General features: G+C 40.3%; 1 protein-coding gene across 2 annotated transcripts in view; it reads left to right on the top strand.

Moving 5' to 3' along the window:
- The window catches only part of gpd2 (glycerol-3-phosphate dehydrogenase 2 (mitochondrial)), a 36,834-nt gene extending 11,294 nt beyond the window's left edge, over positions 1-25,540 (top strand). For both annotated transcript variants that reach the window (XM_026158497.2, XM_080297782.1), the window contains 14 exons: positions 353-477; positions 627-724; positions 1,123-1,286; positions 5,206-5,370; positions 7,608-7,752; positions 8,343-8,536; positions 8,915-9,049; positions 9,130-9,305; positions 13,483-13,614; positions 13,696-13,854; positions 17,851-17,963; positions 19,916-19,994; positions 20,083-20,181; positions 23,203-25,540. In XM_026158497.2, coding sequence (XP_026014282.1) covers positions 353-477; positions 627-724; positions 1,123-1,286; positions 5,206-5,370; positions 7,608-7,752; positions 8,343-8,536; positions 8,915-9,049; positions 9,130-9,305; positions 13,483-13,614; positions 13,696-13,854; positions 17,851-17,963; positions 19,916-19,994; positions 20,083-20,181; positions 23,203-23,328 — 1,910 coding nt within the window. In that variant the 3' untranslated portion in view covers positions 23,329-25,540. The remainder of the gene's footprint in view (positions 1-352; positions 478-626; positions 725-1,122; positions 1,287-5,205; positions 5,371-7,607; positions 7,753-8,342; positions 8,537-8,914; positions 9,050-9,129; positions 9,306-13,482; positions 13,615-13,695; positions 13,855-17,850; positions 17,964-19,915; positions 19,995-20,082; positions 20,182-23,202) is intronic.
- The last annotated feature ends 1,316 nt before the right edge of the window (positions 25,541-26,856 follow it).

Below are 26,856 nucleotides of genomic sequence, written 5' to 3'. Positions count from 1 at the left end.
TGTTTAGTCATTACTGTGTGGCAGACGTTTATGACGTGGCCCTTACTTATTTAAAAGCCGTCACTCCTACAGGTTTATAGATTCACTGCGAGCTGATGAAGCTCATTTATCGCAGATCAGACTTTGAAGTTAATAGGTCAGAACAACATTTTTCACTTGTATTGATAATAACCGGATTCATCAGAGCGAAGAGCCGTCTGTTTATTTGTTTTTTGCCTTGAAGTTTTCGGGTGACATATAAGCTAATCGTCTGTAAGGTTTAGGTCTTATATAAGTTTAAGTTTTAGTGTAAGAAGGAAACAAGGCTCTTCTTAATACCGTTATCATTAAGGCGTTGTGTCATTTTCCCCAGACCTTAAGACTGCTCTCGTTGAGAGAAGCGACTTCTCTTCTGGAACAAGCAGCCGAAGCACCAAGCTCATCCACGGTGGAGTCCGCTATCTGCAGAAGGCCATCATGAAGCTGGACTACGAGCAGGTTACTCTGTGCTGCACCTTCGGCTTATTGAGATGCTCCTCTCTCACCATCATCTTTTTGGATTAGATAAACAGACTTTTATTGTCATTTCAGTCTCACTAACAGAGCACATCAGTAGGAAAATATATATATATATTTTTTTATAACAGTACATGATGGTGAAAGAGGCCCTCCATGAGCGAGCCAACCTGCTGGAGATTGCACCTCACCTGTCTGCGCCGTTACCCATCATGCTTCCTGTTTACAAGTAAGATTTAGAACAAGGTTTTTTGGTTAAATATGGGCGTTTATGAGGGGGATTCATCTTCAGTGGGTCTGTGTCATCTTCCCTGGGTAGCAGCTGCTCTGTGAGACTACAGTAGGGGTGTATAAATGCCTGTCGGTTCAACATCTATTACTCTTTTTGTTCTTTGTAGCTATTTGTTGAGCAAACCTAAGTTTTGAGTAAATGTAGCCACGTTTTGATGATGACTGGGGTAAGGACAAAACCTGCCTTGTTTAACCAGCTTATAATTTGTTTAATACCTGTCTGAAGGAAAAATAGATTTTTGCATCTTTGTGGTGACGTAAAATTGACCAAAAAACAAGATTTTGTATCCAAATATTTAAGTAGACAGAACTTAAATCACTGTGTTTGCCTCACAGATGGTGGCAGTTGCCTTACTACTGGGCAGGGATCAAGATGTACGACTTGGTGGCGGGGATCCAGTGCCTGAAGAGCAGCTACGTCCTCAGCAAGACGAAGGCCTTGGAGCTCTTCCCCATGCTGAAGAAGGACAAGTTGGTGGGGGCCATCGTGTACTACGACGGTGAGCTCACGGCTCCGTTATTGTTGGGGTTTTTTACGCCAGCAGAGCTGTTTGTTTCATCCGCGCTGCAGTGTGTTTTCAGTTATCCAAACAGCATGCTTTGTTTGCTTATTTGTTACTCATCTCTTTTATTTTGTGTAAACATGAAAAGACAGCTGAGTCAGTCTTGCCCTTTCCCCGCCGTCTTCCTCTCCTGCAGCAAAGATTTACAATAGCGATGGCTTGATGGAAATTTGCGTGAACATGAGGTTTTATAGAGCAGCTCTGTAACCGCTATTTAAACGCCTGACAGCAGCAAATGTGATGACAGGTCTTGAAATCTTTTTCAGAAGCACCCATTGACTTCTGGGGTGTTGAAACATCAACGTGAGCATTCACGAGATGACTAAACAGATAGGAGGGAATGAAAAAATATGTTATTTGGACTGACCTTTTCTGCTTATGAAAAACAGGATATCTAACCCTCGTAGGCGTCTAAATAGCTCATATTAAATTGTCAAATGCAAAAACACAGGTGTGATGTATATAACTAAATATAGTATTTCTTTCTTTCTGGTTGTATATTTGCTGAAACAAAACCTACAAAAAGCTTGCAGTAGCTGCAGAACAACATGTTTAAGTTTTCTGTGAATTGAATCTGTTGATGGCTGTCTACACTAGGAGCCGCTGAAAGGCTATTTGAAGTACTCATTTAGTAGTCTTAAGAGCTTGAAAAGAAGGCGACAGGATTGCTTTCATTTTTTTCCAAGAGGTTTCTTTAGCTCTAAAGTAAAAGATCTTCAAAACACCCAAAGATGTCCAGTCACCAACTCTTAAGACTACCATGACCACAATGACTGAGAACCTACACTCACATAATCATGTGCAACTTAACTCTGACCCGACCTGATAAATCTTCTGTATTTTACAAAATTATTCAGACAAAGGTTCCGAAAATACACCTGTTAACACATTCAACACTGACCGTTCATGTACTCTTTGTATTCATGTGAGTAGGAAGAAATTGGCTGGTAGCTTGTAGAAAGAATAAGAGAGGACTAATAGCAATGGCAAAAAGTGAGACTATAGATTATAGATTTTATTTTTGAATTTTTTTGGCCTGGAAGGAGGAGAAGTTGAGTGAGAGCTTTGGGAGTCATCTCATAGAGCCATCCGTGACCCTAACCTGTAGATTTAGTCGTAGCCTCTCGGTTTCTAACATGTTCTGTTGCTTTAAGTTCAGTTTGGTGTCGCTGACTTTTCAATGTTTAGCATTTCTGAAACTTTTACCAGCGTCAAGCTTTAGTTAACAGTTGATATCTTAGCTGTTACCAAGAGTAGTACGTTAAATGATAGCTAGCTAGTACATGTCTATTTGCCACCGAGTGAGCATGAAATCACAAATGGTATGTGAGCCCAGCGGTAATATTTTGGCAAAAAGAGTTTCATGCCCACAAATCTAAAAAACTGCAGCACTTTCAAAACTTTTAGTTTTAGTTTTAGTTTTGCTCGGTTAGTTGTGATCAGAAGTTTGTATCCACTCATAATTGACATGAATGTTGTGGAAAACTTTAGGCTTTTATTTATTTATTTGAACTGTTCCATTATCAGGGTGGAATGATTGTACAGCACACATTTTAATGGCTTTAAAAAACACGATTTGGGTGCACATTGAACAACTCATTTAAATATTTTAATAAGTGGTGCAGAAGAGTTTTGACAGCACTTATTGACCAGTGCTGAGAACAAAGTGAAAGTCTAAAGAACTCAGTGAAGATCTAAGAAGGACAAATGTAGATTTACACCACCTGTGAAAGTCTCTTGAAGTCATTTCTAAACAAACGCAGATTCCAGGCTCATCAGTTCAAACATTTTTACACGAGTACAAACTATTCAGATTTGTCACCACTTTGCCGAGTCCTGTAAGAAGACCCAAACTGCCACCCTCAGATGACAGGAAATCGGTTAGGATGTTAAAGAATAACCCAGAAACCACCAAGGCTCAAGCCTGCCATGAAAAACTGTTGAATGAAAACTCTTGGAAGTGAGTTTTATATCACCATGAACTGAGAGGGTGCTAACCAAGAAAGAAGCCCCTGCTCCAAAATCAACACCTTCAAGCCCAACTGAAATCTGCAGCAGCCCACATGGACAAGCCAAAAAGTTTTATGGTCAGACAAAGCAAATATTGAGCCATTTCACCACAACGACAAGATGTAGGTTTGGAGGAGTAAAGATGAGGCTTTCAAACCTAAGAACAACATATCAGCTGTCAAGCATGGTGGTGGTAACATCATGCTCTGGGGCTGTTTTGCTGCCAGTGGTACTGGTACACTGCACAAATTGGTTGGAATAATAAAGAAGGAATTTCTTCAACTTCACCGGGAACCAACAGCTAGATTGTTGAAACTCGGACACAGTTGGGTGGATGTATTTGAACTGCGTGTTTATTTTTGACCTTGTGTTGATTAGAAGAAATCCTAAATAACATCAAGCTTGTACTTCCAGTTCTTTTTTTAAACATTTCAATGAAATCCTTAAAAGCCCCAAATTACTATGAGATTGATGCCAGTGTGAATAAACTACTAAACACAGCAGTAGTAAAAATTAAACGCCTTTAAAATACAATCTGTCTTTCTTCAGTTCATAGACATATTTTTAGCTGTGCTGTTCAAAACCTGTACGAGTACAGACAAAGAAGCAAAAAACAATTTATTCTTTACATAAAAACATACTTTATGCTAAGAATTTAAATCAGGTAAAGTTTACGACCAACTTTCTCTTTTATTCACATTTAAACACAAATAGTGCAAATCTGAAATATACTTCAGGAAACATGTAGGGATGGTATCATTAAGCCAAACAGCAGAATAGAGAATGCAGGCCTCGGATGCAGCTCTGCCCGAGGCCTTCACATCTCCACTGGTGCCGAACAAAATGTGTTGACAGACTGGTAGGATGCCCCCTCTACCCCCGCGGCGCTAAAGGTTGCGTGTTTGCCTTTTCACCACGAAGGAGAACCAAACATATGCTGAGCGTCCAGCTGAGTGTGAGGAGCCTTGTGCCTCTGGCGTCCTTTCCGTTCCGCCGCCGAAAATAACAACGGCGTATCTGCGGGTGATGTGTTTTCTACTGCTGGCTTCGCTGAGTATGGGCTCGTTGTGTTCACTCACAACAGGCTGTTTTTGTTTTTTTTTTGTTTTTTTTTAATTGGAGAAATGACACCACTTACAGGTTGCTGATGTTTGTCTTTATCATATTTTTACTATGAAATAAAATACGATATCCATTAATATCCGTTTATTTCTTCAGCACAGTAAGGAGCGCTTACCTGAAGTTTTATTTATCCATTTAAAATACTTTTACTCTTAAGTGATCGGAGGTTCCTGCCTGCAGACTGAGAAAATGGAAGAGCGTTTTCCTGGTGCAGAGCAGCATATGTTTGATTTTCACCTCCTCACCATCCTCCCATCATCTGCTCTGAAGGGGTGGGGGCTGGGGGCCAGGGTGATGGGGAGGAGGGGGAGGGGTGGGTCGTCTTTTCTCCAATTATGCCGTCTGGAACAATCACGCCCGTGACATTTCGAAATATGACCTTCTCTCCCGGCGGTGTAGACCGCAGAGCAGCAGCGGCGGCGGCGTCACCGGTCGGAGCGGGTGAGCAGCAGCAGCTATTTCTCCCACTTCCTTGGTTACTGCCGCTGCCACCAGCAACAGCAGACACTTCTTTATTGTCACAGACACACACCAAATGTTGGGCCTAATCCACTTACGCCGAGCTGGCTGGCTGCTGTATTATATATATATGCATTCCTCAAATACTTCCCCTAGGTACAAATTCTCCTATCCATGTGAGAAATCCAGCTAAATGCCAATAAAAAGGCACAAATTACCTCTTCCTTCCATCTTGTTCATGTCCTTCTTTTCTGTCCTGCTTCAGGTCAGCACAATGATGCCCGTATGAACCTGGCCATCGCCCTCAGTGCCGCCCGCTACGGCGCCGCCATCGCAAACTACACCGAGGTGATTCACCTGCTGAAGAAAAAGGACCCACAGAGCGGCAGAGAGAAGGTGTGCGGTGCCCGCTGCAGGGACGTCATCACAGGTGAGGGATGCGGGCGGCGAGATGGCGCTCTAAAGTTTAATTTTTTCCATCCGAAAGTGTCTCTGAGCTCCTAAAGCACAGGTTAGAAAGATCATCCTGACCCTGAAGGTTTAGACTTCCTCCAACACCATAAAAAGAGAAGATGAAATAATCATTTAAAAAGGCCAAGCTGTGTTGTGCCGCTTCAAACTGTTGCATCAGTCTACATGGAGACTGACATTAAAAAAGCTTTTTAAACATTAGGATTAAATATATTTATGAAAAATCCCTGGAAGTGAGGATGGAAAGGGTCAGCTCTATACCTGCTATATACCTGAAGACCACCATGTAACCATAACAACGGCATGTCCATTTAATCTCTTTCTTTTAACTTCTCATTAACACCATAGAGCCAGGGTTAATAACTTAAGTTCACTCTTCTCGCTTTTTGGAAAAACATGTCATATTGAGCTCAAATACGCCCCCTATGGTGGGAGCGGGAAAATCAGAAACCCCCAATTTCACCTTCACTGTGGATTGCTTTTTTTTTTCTCCCACCCATTCATCACCTTTCAGGTTTCTTGTGTGACATCATGCGCACATTGATCAATAGTAATCCACCATAGTGAACATTAAAAATGTGCACTAACAACCAGTTGGTGAGTAGTTCCTGGAGGTTTCTGGCAGTTGGTGCAAACACTTGCCATCTACTCATTAAACGGCAGCCAGAAACAAACAGTTTCCTTTAAAGTAAAATTTGGATCTACACAGCCAACACCTTTCAAAAGGTGCAACTTTTACTTTGAAAGCAAAAGATCTCCATCACTTCCACTAGGAGAGTAGTTGGCAAATGCTTGCAGATAAGTCGATGTCCTCCTAACAATAGTTTCCTGGTGTCCAAGACATTGTATACGTCTTTGCAAGTACCTCTTAAAAGGTTGATTCTGTTCATCTGGACGTGGCGTTTTCAGTGGGAGAAACGTTTTGTCACTCATCCAAGTGACTTCTTCAGTCTCAGCTGACTGCAGGTTTCCAATCTTATAAACAGTACATTTGCATAATAACTGAAACCAGCCCACTGAATGAACGAATGGGCTATGAGGTCAATTCCTTGATCATTAATATGCAAATTATCATGACCATTGATCAACAACCACTGATTAAAGTCCATAGATCAATGGCCATGAGTGCCATTCACAGTGGGAGTGGCTGCAATCACAGCATTGTTAGATGGCAAAAGATGTACCCTTAAGGCTCCTCCTCCATTCATAGATGTTCTTTACCTTTTCACGTAAATGGCCTCCTTGACTGTCCTCAGGCTCAGTCTTTCAGAATTTACTTACCTGGTTGGCTGAGCATGCATCAAGACATATTTGCAAGTAGTATCACCTTGCCACCTTGCCTGAACATCTAGAACTACAGTGTCACATGTTCAAAATGGCAGACAAGTTGAAGCCAAGCATTCGCATGATTGCAAAAACTGAATTCCACGTCTAATTGGCTTTTGCTTTATTTGCGTGTGGCGTCGGCTCAGGAGGTAGAGCAGGTCATGTCTTCCCCCTGTGCATCCATCGGAGTGTGAGCATGTGAATGTTAGGTTCAAAGCACTCAGACGTAGGAAAAAAACACTTCTGTAAATGTGTGTCAAAGGGTCAGTGACGCTTGTATTAAGAGGCGCTCAAACAAAGGAGAAAAGTGCAACAATTAGAGCCAAATATTTGTGCACTGCAGTCCACAGAGAAGTTAAAAATTAATAAAAAAGTCTCATCGTGTCCAGCTGTAGCGCTTCTGGTCATTAATAACAGTTATATTATAAACTACAAGCCTTACATTAGATTATTAATGAATAAGTTATTAGTAATACTTCAAAGCTGATAAAGGAAATTCCCATTATCTTGTTGCTGTTTTTCTTGTTTCTGCCTCTGATGTTTTCTGCAGCTATATCTACAGCTTCCTTTTATTTGAGTTATGTATTGTTCTTAATGACCATGAAGGCTTCTAAAAGGATTTTTTTTGGGTAAATGCATTATTGTAAATGTAAGTAGAAATGAATGTGTATAGCAAATAATATATACACAGGCAGGACGGTGCTGCAGTGGTGTGAAATAAAAAAGGAAAAACTCAATTTAATTGTGATAAGAAGCTGCTGTTTGCATTAAGAAGCCAGTGAACGGTTCCTCCTACATTATTGTTTGCTTATTTTTTGTATTTGATGTCTCTCTTAATCGAATCTGTCAACGTCTCGCTCGTCTTCACAGGGCAGGAATTTGACGTGAGGGCCAAGTGTGTGATCAACGCCACCGGACCGTTCACAGACGCTCTGAGGAAGATGGACAACCAGGAGGCCTCGAACATCTGCCAGCCCAGTGCTGGAGTTCACATCGTCATCCCCGGATACTACAGGTCTGACATAATAATGCCAAAAACAACCAAAGCTGTTCCTGTTGTTTTCTTTTTCTCTTCCATTAACATGTATAGTAGTTCCTGTGTTTTCTCATTCCTGTGTGTAAATACTAAGCTAGCCAAACTATTATCTGACCTCCGCCTACATACATAGGACAATCTTCTCCGGTTAAGATACAGCCGAGTGGCAGAGTGGTTTTGTTGAAGTCGGAGGTTTTAAAGTTCAGCTAAGCTTATTGAGTGAAACCCGAGGGAGCGCGAGCCCTTTGAACAGAAATGCCAACCACCTAATTTTCTTCCTCCTGCTCACTTATTCTCATCTTCCTCCTGCTGCTATCTACCCCCCACCCACATACTCCCGTGCCTCCTCTACCTCTTCCATATCTGTGTTCATTTGTCTCCTGCTCAGGTTGGCCCTCATCTCCTCATTTTTAGTGCCACCATTCCTTCTTTTCCTCCTGTTTTCCTCAATTTTTTTGCGCCACTCTCCTTTTTTATTTCAATAAACCGCACAGACTCCTGCTACTTCTATTACGAGTGGTATATTTAATAATAAGAAATCCTCCTTTTTTCCCTTCTCCTTGGCACAGTCCTGACAACATGGGTCTCCTCGATCCAGCCACCAGCGATGGTCGTGTCATCTTCTTCCTGCCGTGGGAGAACATGACCATCGCCGGAACAACCGACACCCCCACTAGTGTGACAGCCCACCCAATCCCAGGGGAGGACGACATCAACTTCATCCTGAGGGAGGTCCGCAATTATCTCAGCCCTGATGTAGAAGGTACAGGAGCGCTTTGTGATGAACTTTTGAGTAGCCTGCTTTTTATTTTTTACCTGCTTCACATGGAGCCGCATGCTTATATGGTGACTGAATCTGCAGTTTTAAAGGTTTTTTTTAATTACTGACTCACAGGTTTGGGCATTCAGTGATGCATTGGGGAAGGGTAGGTAATCGTAATCTCATCTTTTTGGGTAGAGCAGCGAGTTTCTAGTCAGAAAGATTGCTCTTAAGGGTCTTAAATCAAATCTTGCTGTGCTTGGAGTCCCTCAGGGATTCATTCTTGGCCCACAGTTGAATATAGAGTTGTTAGCTCTATATTCTCCTCTTTGGCTCCTTCTTTAATAAACATGACATGGTGTGACATTTTTGTGTCTGCAGTGCGTCGAGGAGACGTGTTGGCAGCGTGGAGCGGCATACGTCCCCTAGTGACGGACCCCAGCTCCAAAGACACCCAGTCCATCTGCAGGAACCACATCGTCAGCATCAGTGACAGCGGACTGGTCACAATCGCTGGTGAGCTGGCCTTCATCTGTTTGATCATCTTCAATGAGAGGTACCTGTGATGGATTTTAAAACACAGCTTTGGTGTTCAGGTGGGAAATGGACCACCTACAGATCTATGGCTGAAGAGACCCTGGACGCAACAATTAAGGCCCACCGCCTCTCAGCTGACTCCTGCAAGACTGTTGGTCTGATGCTGGAGGGAGCCAAGGGGTGGACGCCGACCCTTTACATCCGCCTGGTGCAGGACTACGGCCTGGAGAAAGAGGTCAGATGTTACGTTACTGCAGCTGGTCATTAAAGCCTAATACTGTACTGTTTACTATTAAAGCTCAGCAGGTTTTTAAGCACAGCTGCTGATCGATGGCTCTTTTCCTTTCATTTCCTCTGCTTCTGCTTTCCTTCTGTTACCGAGTCGCTTCCAGCAGCCTAAAGCAGTCCTACTCGGCAGGTTTGATACTTTATACATGTTAGCCTTAATTTCTCAAACAGTGGCCTTTTCTTACATTAACCCCAAAGCATACTAGGCCTTTATTTAAAGTTTCCTTCTCTTGTACATTTTATCAGACTTGCCAAAGAAGTGTGTCGTTGTGGACCGGAGAGTTGAGTTTCTTATGATTTTATGCTTTATGTGCAGTTTTGTTTCTTCTTTTAGAAAACTTATGATCCAAGCTGCAAAAAACTGATAAATAAGCCCCATAATTTACCACCACATCTTCAAATCTCTTCTTATGCTACATCTGTTTATTGTGAATTACCCAACAGTGGGACTAATATAGACCATCTTATCTTATCTTAGGTTGCATTTGAGCATCAGTCTAAACCTTGAAAATGTTAAATTGATATATAGGTGTCTTTTGTCCTTTACAATTATAGCTGGTTCATCGATGAAGCTCTACTTCTGATTGTTGTCAAAATGCAACACTCTCTGATGTTTTCATATTAACAGCTTTCATTTAAAAGGCTGAAAGACTTTTATCTGAAAAGTTTGGTAAAATGGCAAAGTCAAACTTGTGAAGCTGTACTGGTGGAAGAGGAAGAACTAGAGGTCAGGGAAACATTCACCAGTTCCTTTTTCCCGCCTTCGATTGTCTAATTAGTGAGCTCATGTGTACTGTAGCCTCAGTTTCCTGTTTGTAGTTGACAGACGTGTCACCCGTTCTGCTGCTGATGAGACGCATCAGCATCAGCATCAGCAGCAGAAGACAACACTCCTCTGCATAGCTTGGTTGTAACAAGTGGTTATTTGTGTTACTGTTGTCTTCCTATCAGCTCGAAGCGGGCTGAGCATTCTCCTCTGACCTCTAGCATCGTTTTCACCCAGATTAGTGAAGCTCACAGACTATTTTCTCTTTTTCAGATTGTTCTAGAACTCTAGAGATGGTCGTGTGGGGAAACTCCCAGCATATCAGCAGCTTCTGAAATACACAGTCCATCAACCCTGCATTGTTTAAAGTTGCTTAAATCACCGTCTTCTTCCTCTTTCTGATGCTTTTTGAACGTAGCTCATCATCTTGATAATGTCCAGATTCCTAAATACACTCAGTTGCCTCCATGTAATTGGCAGACTGGATGTTTGTGTTAATGAGCAGTTAAAAAAGTATACCTAATGAAGTGGCTGGTGAGTGTACAAATAAGTGTCTGACTTTAATGTGAAAGTCTGGATCTCTCTGCCACTGAGATAAATGACGGTTTATATTTAAAGCCACATCTTCCAGGTTTGTTTTCAGACCAATCAATGAGATTACTGCTTCATTAAGAAAAGTTTGGGAGTGCGTAGCTACTGTACACACTGGCTGACACAGCCGTGTACAAACCGAGCTGTAACCGCAGCTCTCGCAGACACATTCGGTGTCTTCTCCACCAGATGCTGACATTAAAGCTGCTGCTGTAACAAAGCTGACATTTCCACTACACAAAAGACTGGACACGCGTTAGAACGCACTGTGTGCTGTCCAATTTACCAGTGGCATTAAGGAAAGGCACATCGACTCACATCAGCTTTGCAGCGTCTTTCTGATAATTAGCCTGCTCGTTTTCATTAAGCGCAGTAGAACATAGTTTCATAAGGAAAAAGGAGTCCTGCGCTGAGTGCCTGCAGTAAACGTACTCCTCATTAGGGGCCTCAGCTCTGGTTGTTCTGGTTGTTCTCTGAAATATTCCTAAAAGGTCACTGTTGGTATTTGGACAGCGTTTGCCCTTTCACACGATCAGCAGGCCAACGATCTGAATAGCAAATAACCTGTTGTGTTCTGTAAACATGTGACACCTCATTGACAAAGCGGCGTTATCGTTTGTCGTTTAACTCAGAAGAGGTGAAATCGATCATCTGAATACCAGCAGCTGCAAGTTTACATAATTTAAACTGTAGTGAAAGGACTTAAACATGCGTTTAAAAGCAGAAGCTTTTTATTGTTTAACTCTTTAATTGTGTGTAACGTCTGTTAAAATCAGTCTTCAGTTTAAAAGTGGAATATTTGATTGATGGACAGTGCTGAGTCTGTTAATATCAGGGTGTTTTTCTAATTTTGTATTAAAACTATGTTTTTTGGGCTGTTGGTTAAACACAACAGACAATTTAACAGTTAATCTAACAGTTATTTTCTGACCTTTTTTAAAAACATGCTGTTAAAGAGGACAGAAAACTAAATAATTCTAAATAAATTAATCAATAAATTAAGTAAATACAAACATTTATTCGGGGAGGGAATTGAAAAATAATTTCTATACATACTATTCAAATTTTAATTAAGGCTACAGCTGTTTTTCTACATTTGATAATTTTTATTCTACATTTTCTATATTTTTTTGTATTTCACAATTCATGTATTTATTTATGTATTTATGCTCAGTTTTACTACAGTTATTTAGTTTAGTTTTAGTTTACAACATTAATTTATAGATAAATTTAATGTATTTAATCTATATAATGTATTTATTTAGTGTATTCACTCAGTTTTTATATTATGTTTTTAGTTCTGCAAATCAATTTCCATAGTTTTACATTAATCTAATTAATTCTCTATTTTGCATCATATATACTTCAACATTTACTTAATGATTTATTTATTTTTACATTTATCTTCATTTATACTCGGTCATTATTTGAAAGTTATTTAGGTAGTAGATATTAATTAATTAATTGTTCTGTTTTTGCATTTGTATATTATTTCTCCACATGAATTTATGTAGCTATCTAATTATTTCTGTATTTTAACTTGGATTTATTTCTCTGTCTACATTCAAACATTCATTTTGTACATTTATTTTTAAATGTATCTATTTACTTATTCAGACTTGTGCCATTATTGCTCATTATTTCACTGGCAGCTGGGAAGAACTAACCAAGAGCAAATAGATTTTCAGAATAATGGACTTATATGTTGTAGGAGGGATAACAGGAATTATACATTCACACACTTATTATACACACACTGAATTCAGCTTATTTGGAAAAACCCAAATAAGCTGGCGTCACACCTGTAATTCTTAAGTTGGAGTAGGATGTTCAACATCTTTCTCTATAGAAATATTTTAGCACAGCCCCCCCCCCCCCCCCCCCCCCCTATTATTTAACCGTTATAGCAATATGCCATTAACAGTAGAGGGAAACAGCGGGAGTAGCCATGTGAAAGTATGATATACTGTCAAACTCTGTTTACAAATGTATTAACTCATTCACTGCCATTGACGTCTATAGCCGTCAATGGCAGTGAATGAGTCAATGGGTTTAACTCATTCACTGCCAATGGCTGGCAGTGAATGAGTTAATCAGTCAGTATAAGAGGTGTCGGTCTTTTTTTCCTCATGTAGGAAATGACTTGTAATATTTCTACTGATGCTGCTTATGTATTTCTCAGATCAGCTAATGACTTTATATAAAAGCTCCTATGACAAGGATGGTAAAAACGTTTAGATATAAAAAGCAGTTTAGTGTAAATGATATATTTAGGAAAATCAAATTATAGACCATGATGAGACTTTGTTCTAGCAGATGTAAGAAAAAAACAAAACAAAGTTCCTAATGAGTGAATAATGTATTCATTTTAATAAAAGTTTTATCAGTGAATAACAGGTGGGTCACATGTTTCGATGTAACTAAACAGTCAATAAACTTCTAATAAGTGCTTCTGATTATCCAATAATTTAATACTGTTATTAACACAGTTTAAATTGTGTGTTTGTGGGTTGACTACACAAATTCAGGCAGTCTTTTTGCTTTAGTTTCACCTTACTGTTTATGCATGTCCCTGTAATTTATGACCTTTGATAATTGTTTGAGTATTTGAGTAATGGTGTTTTATCACAGTCCTGGTGATTTTGCTTTGGTATAAATTCCTAAACATGTTTTCAGGGCAGAAAACCTCTGATTAGCATTATTATTAACATAAATTAATATAAAATCTATGTATTTAAGTAAGTATTTATATCTTTCTCTGGCACAGGTCGCTCAACACCTGGCCTCCACGTATGGGGGAAGGGCATTCGACGTTGCCAAAATGGCTCAGGTCACCGGGCAGAGATGGCCGATCGTCGGGAAAAGATTGGTGTCTGAATTCCCGTACATCGAGAGCGAGGTAAAGTGGGACTGTTGTGTAAACGGTTAAAGTTCCAGCTGTGTGTCTGAAGAGTGTCTGAGAGCTTCTCGTCTTTTTCAGGTGCTATATGCGATTAAGGAGTACGCCTGCACCGCCATCGATGTCATCGCCCGGCGAACTCGACTGGGCTTCCTGAATGTGCAGGCGGCTGATGAGGCGCTCCCACGTATCGTCCAGATCATGGGCAAAGAACTGGACTGGAGTCAGGAGAAGAGGACGGTACGGCTTTACAACACTTGATGTTTTTAACCCTTTAACATTCACCAGGTCACCGTTTGGTATGGTTAGATTTACAGAATCTCTGTTGTCCACATAGAGAGGCTTATTAAAAAAATATGCACGGCAATATGTCTGTGAAGGTTCTCAGTCCTCCAGGTCATCGTAGTCAAAGGAGCTTGCAAAGAAAAGCGTCTGGACTTCTTTAAGTTGCTTGAAGACGTTTCACCTCTCATCCGAGAAGCTTCTTGGATGAGAATGTCTTCACAGACATAAATAAAAGGAAATATAAGGCCCACATCTACTACTGAAAGTGTGCTTATGGTTAAAACATAACCTAACTCTATTTCTAAAACTGTCACCAGCATCCTGAGGTGCATGTCTGCAGGTTAAAAGGATGTGCACTGATGGGATTACACTTGTTTTATTCCCCTGGCTTCTGCATAAAGCTTTAATCCCTGGTGGGTTTCTCAAGTCGGGGCAGGGATTCGTTTTTGATCAGAGTACAATGGAAATGTCCACACCCTTTGCTCTTTCATAGAGGAGGCTCTGTGCATGCATGAAAGTTGAGCTATTTTAGGCCTTTATTGTTAACCAGCAGAAGTAGTGGGAGAATAGCTCATAAACAAGTCGGTTAATCATGCACCAAACAATCTGGTTTCTGGTTTTCCTTGTGTAAAAGCTTTCAGTTACATTGTTGTGAAAAAGTGTCTGCTTTCTTCATGGTTTTTTGTTTGTTTGTGTTTTTTTGCATATTTGTCACACTGAAATGTTTCAGATCATCAAACAAAATTTAATGTTAGGCAAAGATAACCAGAGTAAATACAAAAATGCAGTTTTTAAATGAAGATTTCATTTATTAAGGGAGAAACCCTATCCAAACTCACCTGGGCCTGTATGAAGAAGTACATCATGAATTAACTGTATTAACCACATTTTTTGGAACCCTGACTTCAGTTTCTTCAGCTACACTAAGGCCTGATTACTGCCAGACGTGTTGAATCAAGAAATCACTTAAATAGAAAATGTGTGACAAAGTGAAGCTAAAAGATCTCAAACACCAACACAGCACATCACGATCTAAAGGAGCAGCTGAGAAACAAAGTCAGTGACATCTACCAGTCTGGAAAAGGTTACAAAGCCATTTCTGAGGCTCAGGAACTTCAGTGAACCACAGTGAGAGACATTATCCACAATTGAAGGAAACTTGGAACAGTGGTGAAGCTTCCCAGGAGTGACCAGCCAACCAAAATTACTCCAAGAGCTTCGATGACTCATCCAAGAGGCCGCAAAAGAACATCTAACTCACTTGTCTCAGTTAAGGTCAGAGTTCATGATTCAACAATAAGAAAGAGACTGGGCAAAAACGGCGTCCATGGGAGAGTTCAAGGAGAAAACCACTGCTGACCAAAAAGATCACAAATGCTCGTCTCACATTTACCAAAAACATCTTGATGATCCCTTTTTTTAATTACAGTTTTTCATGGAATAAATGTAAAAGCTGCAGTTTGTATTTACTCAGACTTACTAACTTCTAGTATTAAATTTATTTGATTTGATTGATCAAGAAGGTGGAAGATACTTTTTCACAGTACTGCAGCTCCAATGATCAGTTTTCCCAAAAAAAAAAAACCTGTAACATCACCCCAAAATTTGTTATTGGTAATTCTTTGTCTGTGATTGAGAGATTTTAATCAGCGTAGTCCAGGGCCCTATTTCAGGAAGCCGGTTTAGAAAACTCAGAGTGAAAAACGACACTCACGGTTGAGTAACCCCGAACTGTCCAACTCGGAATATTCGGTTTCAGAAAGGCTGATAACAATTAGTTCAGTCAACGCGGAGTTGCTTTAACCCCAAATTAAGCACGCGCACGAGGATACATAAAGCCCTGATTAGTGGAGCACAGATTAAGCGAGTCACTATGGAGACGGAGGGAAAGAAGGCGCGGTCAATGTATTTTACAGCGCTTGAGGCCGAAATTCTGATGGCAGCATATGCCGATAACATGCAAATTTTGCAGAAAAAAAGTAACACAGCCTCAGCTGCAAAAGAAAGGGAGCATGCATGGCAAAAAATAGCCGACAGAGTCAATGCGTGAGTGTTAATTTAAACATTGATCTAGGGATTTCCACCCATTTAACACGTTATTTATTATATTTCATTTTTTATTTTATACATTTTATTTTGTGATGTGACGTGTGCGCAGGTGCAACCCAACAGGCCCCAAACGTTCCTGGCAGCAAGTAAAAATGAAATATAAAAATATAGTCCAAACAGGTAAGGTGTAATTGTATTATGAGCCATAGTGCTTGGTCTGTTTGTCCCATGTAAATCAATTGCAGTTAGAGGCTACATTAATTTCCCCTCTGTAAGCACTTATTGAAATTATCTGAGCACATTACAAGTACATATTTGCTTACTCTGTATGCTCAAATGTGACCCGTTATGGCCACTAGAAAAAAAGCGGAGGCCCGAAAAACAGGTGGGGGTCCTCCACCACCACCACTCACAGAGGCTGAGCAGTTGGCTTCCACATTTGTGATAATGTTGGCAGCATCACATATGATCTTCACAGTGCAGAGAACACAAATTAGCATCCATTACTATAATGAAATAATTTGTTAGTTTGAAATGCTACAGGGAACTATGTACCTGTACATTAATGCTGTGGAAAGACTTCCTGTTCACATAGTCTCCTTCATTTACTGAAGGAGCAATGATTGGAATGTGAGTGCCATCTATACAGCCAATCACGCCTGGGAACCGTGAGAATAAATGTAAAATTTAAGTAGTAGTTCAAGTATCACCACATCATGAATTAAGTTTTGTTCATCCTGCTACCTGCAATTTTGTGGCATCCCTCTTTGATAAATCTTGTGGGTCTGTGACCGGGGAACACCACAGACGAGTACAGGAGACGTTTCAGTGCAACTGTAACATTCCTGACTGCCCGACAGACGGTAGCCTTGGAAACGTGCTCAGCGTCACCAATATTATACAGAAAGCTCCCGTTTGCAAAAAAACCGAAGTGCAATACAAATAATATGTACAGAACTGAGAGGATGTCCGCGATGTGTCACATGAGCAATATTAGGCCTGAGGATGTTATTCAAATAAATTGTAGATTGTGCTGAAAAACGGTAACGTTCACACAGAAAATCATCAGGAAATGATAAAATGTCCGAACGCGCTCTAATCACTCTCTCCCGGCGGAGAGCTCTGCGGAGAATTTGGGCTTCAACATCTACTGGCTCTTCAAGGAAGGAGCACGCCATGTCTGACACTTCCTACAGTCAGGTTTCCGACAAAGAGGCGGAGAAGGTCAGGGTTAGTTGAAGTAAACCTGCTAGGGGGCAGGTTAGCTTCACGGAGTGTGTCGTCATAGTAACTCACTCAGAATTAATCTAAACTCGCTTTGTGAAACCGAAAACCCAGAGTTTTCGTTAACTCAGGGTATACTTACTCAGAGTTTGCACTAAACCGGCTTCCTGAAATAGGGCCCTGGAGTTAGAAAACACAGATTAGAAAACACAGATTAGAGAGTCTCACTTGTAGGATGGGTGGAAGTTGTGCAGCCATAATAAATAATTTCTCCTCACTGTCACTGTCATGTGACAGCGACAGACTTTCTTTAGATTTGATGTGGTGGTCAGACACAAAGAGACTTTTGAAGATGTTATTTTGAGTTTTGGAAAACCAGATGTTTTCCAGTGTTTTGAGGTTTGTTTAGAGCTAAAAGATCTGATGAATCAGGTAAACTAACATCGAGCTGTGCATTTTGAGACAGCAGCTTGTATGAGTGACATGTAGCAAGCTGGAGAAAAAGAAACATTTTAGCCGTTGACACACATTGTAGTGACCTCATTAGACATTAGATGCCTCATTTAATGTTATAACTTGAGTTACAGAGGGTGTATGTGTGAATCTGTTTGTTCTGATTAAGGAGAAAATGACTCTGCTGATTAGTGTGGGCTCACTTTTTTTTTTCTTTAAATCCAGGAGGAACTTGAGGCAGCGAGGAAGTTCCTGTACCATGAGATGGGCTACAGGTCTCGCTCTGAGCAAATAACCAAGACGTCTGAGATTAACCTGGACAACCATGAAGTAGCCAGGTAGTGCTTTTGAAAACGTCAGATAGTTCATTTAAGTTTCCTGATTGATTTATGCATTTTTTTTTCTTTCTTAATCATGTTCCATATCAGTTATAGACTACTCAAAAAATTAAAGGGACACTTTAATGAGAGTATACCATCCAGTCAGTTAAATCTCTGGGATGTTGTTCTGGTCATTTAAGTGTCAGAGGGGCTTGTTAATGAGTTTCAGTTGCTTTGGTGTTAATGAAATGAACAACAAGTCCAGTAGACATGTGACAATGAGACAAACCCCAACAAAGGAATGATTTGCAGCTGGAGGGGACACATTTTTCCCTCTTCACTTTTTCTGTTTTTTACTAGTTTTGCATTTGGCCAGTCTCTGTGTCACTACTGCTAGCATGAGACGATACCTGACCCTACAGAGGTTGCACAGGTAGTCCAACTCCTCCAGGATGGCACATCAATACGTGCCATTGTCAGAAGGTTTGTTGTGTCTCAGGAACACACAGGCAGTTACTGTAGGGGAGCTGGACAGGGCCATAGAAGGTCCATCAGCAGGACCGATATCTGCTCCTTTATGCTAGGAGGAACAGGATGAGCACTGTGAGAGCTACAAAATGACTTCCATTAGGTCACTAGTTTAAATGTTGCTGACCAAACAATCACAAACAGACTACATGAGGGTGACCTGAGGGCCTGCTGTCCTCTGGTGGGCTCAGTGCTCACTGCCTGGCACTGTGGAGACTGATTGGCATTTGCCAAGGAATACCAGAATTGGCAGGTCCACCACAGGCACCCTGAGCTTTTCACAGACGAGAGCAGGTTCACCCTGAACTCGTGACAGATGTGAAAGTGTCTGGAAAAGCCGTGGAGAAGGTTGTGCTGTCTGTAGCATCGTTTAGCATGACCGGTTTGGTGATTGGTGATTGGTCAGGGGAGACATGTCCATGGAGGGGCACACAGACTCTGTGGTTCTTACTGTGGGGCACAGAGCAAATTTCAACTACAGGATTTCCTGCAAGTATTTAAATAATCTTAAAATATTATTTTTATAGTAATTTATGACCCTGATCATATTTAAGTTCGCTCTCATATTTTTACTATAAGGGGAATATTTCTCCCCACTGTAACTTTGGTCAGTCTGTCTCTACAACTCCTCACATTTTTTTGTTCGACTTGCTGGCTCTGATTATTACACAGCTAATAGACCCAGAACCAGATTCAGAGATTCTGGAGCAGACATTCAGGCTCTGGAAAAACTTGCTGCTTTCAGGGATAAAGGACCATGTTTGTGGCTCAGTTACCCAAATACTGTCTCTGGTACTGATCTCTGGTTGGATGAAGAGTTGGCAACAGTTTCAGGCAATGCCCTTTTAAACTCTTTGAAGGATCTGGTAGAGCTGTGATACCAAAACTCCTCTATTTTTAAAAGTAATATGAAAACATCTTAGATTACCTGTCATAGATATATGACAGGTAATGATGACCAAGTATAAATAAAAAAGTATAAGTAGGTCATAAATGGTGGGTGAGGTGGTGGGTGAAAGGAGGAAAGTCAGGCCTTTTTTTATCCCGTTTGGGGAAAATACTTATTTATTTCAGTGCAGATGGTAGTAGTTACAACTTACTAACTGTTGCTGTTGCACCTCAAAGGCATTTCCAAACCAGCGAGTAATTAGAAGGTCAACACGCTTTTGAGGAAAGCATAACAGCCTCTAACAGCCACTGCTCGCTAGGGAAAAATGTTTATTCCCAAAAACCAACCAGGGAACGAAAGCTAGAATTTAAGTAGTGGTTACTGGAGGCCATGTGGGTTTTTTGGGTCGTGGTTCCAGTGTTGGTCCTGGGCCAATGCTGGTTATGGTGTTGTATGCGCAACATCAACATGACGGTATTTGATCCACTGCTGTTGTTGTTGTCTGTTAATATCGCTGCTGTAAATCGGCTGTTACTGCTCGTGTGTCTGACAGGTACAAGAAGCGTTTCCATAAGTTTGACAAAGAGAGCAAAGGATTCATCACCACTGTTGACGTCCAGCGAGTTTTACAGGTGAGTTTTTTTCTCTCAGTCTTCACATATTTGTTACCCGCAGCTGCATGTCATTGATCCCGAGTGCTGTGTTTCTCCTTCCCTGCAGAGCATCAATGTGCACATTGATGAAAACGCGCTCCATGAAATCCTTAATGAGGTGGACCTCAACAAGAACGGACAAGTCGAAATTGATGAATTCCTGCAGGTAGGCACTAAGTACAGAGATGATCAGCAGCGCTTAATTTTAAGTGCCTTCTTTAGCATCTGTAAGCACAAGACAGACATCAGTTATCTGTGATCTGTTAATGGAGCAGCTGTGCACAATAAATGCTTAAACTAGCTTTGAGCTACGTGCTCTGAGTGGCCACTTTGTTAGGTACAGCTGTCCAATCAGCCAATCACCTTTTAACAACTCAAAGGATTTGGGCATATAGACGTGCTTCATGCCTAAATGCATGCAAGGTATGCTCTTCTGCATACCTTGGTTGCAGTCAAGGTATGCAGAAGAGCAACTCCGAATGGACAGCATGTCACTTCATTATATTAGCCAGTTATCAGATTTCAGTCCAGCAGAGCAGCTTTAGGATGCGGTGTAATGGAAGATTCTCATTTGCAAATCTGCAGTAACTGTGTGGTGCTATTATGTCAACAAGGACTAAAATCTCGGAGGAATGTTTCCAGCAACTTCTTGAATCTGCACCATGAAGAATGAAGCCAAAAGCGAGTTCGACCCAGTACTAGCAAGGTGTACCTAATGGAATGGCGGGTGATGTTACATAGAAACACGTCTTAAAGGTTTAGTTACAGCTTACAAATCCAAAATGCGGTGGTGGACTGGATTTTTTTTTTTCTTTTTTCTAGATTTTAGCAGGCAGTGAATAAAAAAAGTGTCTGGCTGTAATAATGCAAATTTATTTGTTTTCATTTGCAAAAATAAAAAATGCAGATTCATGGAAAAATTGAAAAATATTTGGATCGCAGGTTTCAGCTACATGATTTCCTGCATTTAGCTGAACATTTAAATAATCTTTAAACAATCTTAAAATATTATTGTATTTATATTTTACAGGAAAATCAAAAATACCAGAACAAATTTTAAAAAAAGGCAAATAAGAATGATTTTCTTTATGCGCACATGCACAGTATGCAGTGTGGTGTGTGTCTTATAAGAGGGAGCATTAATGCCCAACACCTCTGTGAGTGTGCCTGCCCTTCTCAAACCAGCAGAGCAAACATGACTGAGGACGCAAAGGCTGGATAATGGAAGCCCTCAGGAGCGTGATCTGTCACACACGGATTCAGCCTTTTTCTTTTTTGTTTTTTTTTTGTGGGAAATTGAGCCTGGAATTAACATGAATTCAGCCTGTAAGTGTACAAATCCAGTTTTTCTAATAGTAAGGTCACCAAAAGTCAAAGGTTCAGTTCCTCCTCTCTTGCCTGTCATTTTCAGTATTTTTACCCTGATAAAAGCAGCATATTCCTCCTCATACATGCAGGAGAGCTGGAACTTAAATTATCCTGTCGTTAAGAGAGAGAGAGAGAGAAAAAAAGAAAGACCTGTGTCCACCTGACAGGTGAGTAAACTTCCGCTGCTGCAAGCCGAGAGTGTGAAGTCTAAAGCAGCGGCAGGTCAGGCCGAATGAAGGTAATTAGAGAGGAGAGGCTCTGTCAGCGACTCGTGTAATGAGGCCTGAGGAGTGTCCGGGGAGCCCACACGTCCGTCTGTCGCTAAATTACTTTCTCACTCGAGTCCAGAGAACAGCCATTACAGAGGACTACCTTTGTTAGCGACCTATCTCTGCTGCAAGCGAGCCGATGTTCGGACAATAGAGAAGCTAAAAGTGAAAAGAGCTTCTGTCTCCTTTGTGATGACATCTGTATCTGTGCGTTTGTTTCTGCTCGCCTGATTCGCCATGTGAACAACAAACACAAAGTAGTGTGGAGGATATTGCTCTTTTAACCCTCACACAAAACCTAACCCAGTTCTCCGGTTAACGAAAATTATGGCTGGAGGTGGGAAATGAACTAAAAAGGTCCAAGAAGTGTTAAAGCTGAGCCAGGCGACTTTATCTGTGGTGGATAAGGAACAGGAGCAGCAGCCGTGTGTTCTTCTGCTGCTGTAGAGATGCTCTTCTGCGTACTTTGGTTCTAACAAATGCTTATCTGAGTTAATGTTGCCTTCCTGCCAGCTCCCAGCAGTCCAGTCATTCTCCTCTGACCTCAGGGTTCAACAAGGTGTTTTCACCTAGAGAGCTGCTGCTCACTGGATGTTTTCTCTTTTTCACAGCAATTCTCTATAAAAAACAAACAAACTAGAACTGCGTGAGTGGGAAATCCCAGCAGATCAGCAGCTTCTGAAATACCAATAACCATGCCACATTTAAAGTTACTTAAATCCTCTTTTTTTTCTCAATTCTGTTGCACAGTTTGAAGTTCAGGAGGCCACCTTGACAATGTTTACATGCCTAAATGCACAGAGTTAGTGCCATGTGATCGGGTGATTAGATATCCACTGTCCATATGTACATAGCGCTGCAGAACTGTACCCCCCCAGCATGTTTACACTGAGTAGGAGATGCTCTGTATCTCATTGTACAACTGTATAGTGACAATAAAGGCATTATATTCTATTCTATTCTATATATTTTGTTAATGAGCAGTTAAACAGGTTTACCTAATGAAGTTTTCATAGATAAAGCTGCTTAGCAGTACATGAAGTCCTTAAAATAAGGGCGTCTTTGACCTGAACCAATTTAATAGAATTAATATAAGGAGTTTAAATATTTGTGTTTCGTGTCTAAATTTTTAGAAAAGAAAAAACAGTGACAGCACTTTCTTAGCGCGTCATCTTAACTATTAAAACATTGCTTTGCACTCGATTTGTTGACACTAAGATTGAGAAGAATATATAACCATGTCAGAGAACATTAAAATCGCTGCTTGTTTCCTGCCGTTGGAGAAGATTACATGACCTCATTTTCACATTAAAACAGTCGCACCTTGCTCAGCTTTAACACATGAAAACTAAAAATGGTTTCATCGTCTGCCTCTCAAACTCAGGGATGTGAGCTCTAAAGCCTTTCACTGCCAGGCAGGCGGTTTCCTCCTCGTCCTGCAGATAATTATTTCTGCCCGAGGAAAGCGGCCCGCCTCGCTTTGACAGGTTAACCTTTCCCGCCGTTGTCCTACACGCCACGTACTCTGTTCTCTCCTGTTCCCTCCGCAGCTGATGAGCGCCGTGAAGAAGGGACACGTGTCGGACAGCCGCCTGGCCATTCTGATGAAAACTGCAGAGGAGACTCTGGATCAGAGGGAACCGGTGTCGGTGGACCGAAGCGGGGGCGGAGTCTGAGTTGGATGCCAAAACAAAAAACCAAAAAAACCCCCAACCTTTAAAGGTGGTGATGACACAAAAAAAAAGATGCAAATGGAGCTATTTGAATGACAATATTGCAATCAAGCATGCAGCCGGATGAATTTGGACAAATCAAGCACTCCTGTGTGTTTTGGGTGAAACGGTATCTAATGATTGAGGCTGAGATGTGTCTGTTTATTTCATCTGTTATGTCCAAAGTCTTAACATCTGGTGCCTCAGACCACACACACAACATTTTATACTGTCTTTTTACGCAGCACTTTTAATACTTTGACGTTCTCTTTGTCCAGCACTCCTTGATTGACGCTGATTATTGTGTAAATACCATCTTCAGGTGGCTTTGCATCACGCAACACAATTTACAGATAAATGTGAAGTTTCCTAGAAAAAGAAGGAAAAAAAAAAAAAGCAATTTGGTTCCAAGTATTGAAAAAAGAGCACTTCATTTACGTTTCTCAAAAATAATCACCCTTTTATTAAGTGAAAAAAGGTTTTAGCAGCTGCTTGAGGAAGATGCTTTCACCTTTTCAGGACGCCCGTTCTAGCTGTTGTTTAGTCACCGTACGTTAGCTGTATCAGTCTACTCGTATATGACTAAATGGTTGACAGGATGCAGGCAGCAGAATTAAAAAGAAAAGAGAACTTGAATGTGCCACTTCAGCCAGAAGAGGCGAATATGCGAGGCTGAAGATGAAGAAAGCGGGTATTTGGTAATTGTAGTGGCAATTTAAACCAGTTTTGCTACCGAGGCGCTGCCAGAGACGTTTAATTGGTGAGGTCTTGATTGTCCGTTTCTAAAGTTATAGTTCCGCTGGGGCAAAATGTCCGCATGAATCAAATACAATCAAACAACATCCATTTGTGTATCCAATATATATCCATTAAATGTAGAGCGGGAAGAATCGATACATTGTCGTATCACAGCATTTTGTATGCTGATGTTGTATCGATACAGGGAGACCAAACATCTGTACTTTATTAGAAAATTAAACTACAACCAATATGTGATTTTCATTTATTTTAACAGTTAATATATTACGAGAAAAACAGACTGATAGCAAATTGACTCTGTCTTACAGAAATATTTATAGCAGATTTTAATGACAACTGTATCTTATTGTTCAAAGCATACTGAGATTGACAGATATTGAGGACATAATTAGTGATAGTTTGTCACTGCTGTAATTCATTTAGTTTTATTTATTAGTTTTCATTTAGTTTTAAATAGCGCAAAATCACAAGGACGGTATCTTATACAGTAAACACTCTATAATCCATCTAATAATCCAGTCACCAATCAAACGACCCCCTATGAGTAAGCACTTGGTGACAGTGGAAAGGAAAAAAAATATATAGTGTTTAAATGGAGCCGCTCTTTTTTTTTTAAAAGAGAACGTTTTTATTTTATTTAGCAACAAATTTCCTTTTTAAAAAAAATAATTTTTCTTCAAGGAAACTTCCTGGTAGGAAGTGTTGGACCTTTAGACAAAACCTCAGTGATAGTTTCTGCGTGTCCTCTCTGATCTGTTAAAAACACAAGTCAGGTGACGCTCAGCATATTTAAAGTATTTCTTCAGCCAGGTTTTTGTTTTTTTTCCTCTCAGATGAGTTATTTTTAGGCTCATCTGGGATCTGTTGTGTTTTCCATCTATTGCACTACTGAGGTTTACATGACGAGGTTTCCATCTTCAGCGCAACTGTTTGAGGACGCTGTCACTCTGATCTCCTCGTGTATATTTTTTATAATTATTTATTCTTTTTTTTATCCGTGTCATTCTGCTCTTTGCTCTTATAAAAACAGGATTTCAAAGGAACTATGAGTTATTTTTACTGGCTATAAGGTTGAAGTTTGTTTTGTTTCTGTGCTTGAGGTCGAGAGCAAAGACCTGAATTAACGCTGTATTAACGCACATCCACCAAACTGTTGTGTAATCCTGCATGCAAGCTGATGATTTTTTAATCATGTATCTGACGGAAATGAGATGTTTTTAAGTGTGGCATGCTTCGTGTGCAGACTTTGTCTGAGTGCAGTTGAAAGACAGTTCACTGTATGAATGTATGATGTGCCTTGTTCTGCCTATAACATGACACTCAGTCTTCTTTTTCACAAAGCTACATGAGTTAAACATTAACAGGAAAACATGTTGAGAATGTAAAGACATTTATAAAACATTTATTACGTGAAAAAGTCGATTGTATGCCTGGTTTGTTCGAAATAGAGACTTATTGACGGAAGTTGAAGGGTTATTATTAGTTATGGATAAGGGTATTTTCTTTATGGAAGCCGATTACTTCATGTTTTAGTATAAAGATTTGTACTTTGATTGGGTTTTTTTGTTTTGTTTTGTTTTTTGGGGGGGGGGATTTTCTGTATCCCATTGAAGGATTGTTTGGCTGAAATGACTCCGCAGCACTGTCTTTCTGCATCTTAAGTCAGAATCTTTGTAGCTAAAGATAAAATTATTAGCTGTTTGATGAACTTTTAAGGTTTCATAACACAAAACCTTTAAAATGTTGAGTGTTTATTTTCCTTATTGGTGCATGTAGATGTGAAAATGAATGTTTGGCAGAAATGGAGAAGAGGATTCTGGCACAACTTAATACTTCCAAGGTGTCCCAATGAGAACATGAAGTCTGAAGAGGTTAAAGATCCAGCAACAGTTGTAGGATTAAGAGCAGCTTTGTTTCAGCCTTTGGCCTGTACCAGGCCAGTGAAGTCCAACAGTTTTCCTTCATATGAAAACTGTTCTTGGAGCTGTAACCTCCAGTTTTCACTGCAGTGCTGTGAAAAAACGTTCACTCTTATTGCTTCTATAGGAAGGTAAAGGTAAGTCTGCTAGAAGCAATTAGTACTTTATCATTGTCATCAATAGTTATACTTGGGTGGGGGGGTATAACAAATTTGAATGTTATATTTTACAATATTAAATATATTAATATTAAATATTATATTTTATTAAATAAATTGCACTCTGGAAATACCATGAATAACAGTGCACTACCTTCCCGAGATAACATTAGCAGAGCAAACTTGACAAAGCTACCTCCCGATTGACAGCAAGCTGATGGCTCAGTTACACAAGTAAAAATAGGACAGCAACCTCCTGGAATCTGTTGGTGATTGTTGTGAATTTTTCCACGTGCTGCGACTGATCGTAACTTGTGACTAAATGGTTGCCCAGATCTTGAAGGTGTTGCACTTTTGATTGCACGGATCATCTGATAGGAGTCAACCTTTTTGCAAAAGGTCTTACTTGGACTGACTGCAGTCACTTGGAGAAATTGACAAAGGTTTGAAAGTAATTATTTTCTACCCTACAAATGTAGACAGATTGCCAGCATGTTTAAACAGATATTGACAATATTTTACTTAAACTACATAATTTCAAGTAAAAGAAAATGTGATAAATCACAATATATGTTATTGCAAAACGCACAAAATGTTAAAAATCTTAATACCATCGTATCATGAGCAAAGTATGGTGATAGTATCATTTTACTACA

The sequence above is a fragment of the Astatotilapia calliptera genome, chromosome 23, assembly GCF_964374335.1.
Source record: "Astatotilapia calliptera chromosome 23, fAstCal68.1, whole genome shotgun sequence".
NCBI lineage: Eukaryota > Metazoa > Chordata > Actinopteri > Cichliformes > Cichlidae > Astatotilapia > Astatotilapia calliptera.
Note: the sequence above shows the minus strand (reverse complement) of the source record. Positions and strands in the feature narration are given on the sequence as shown.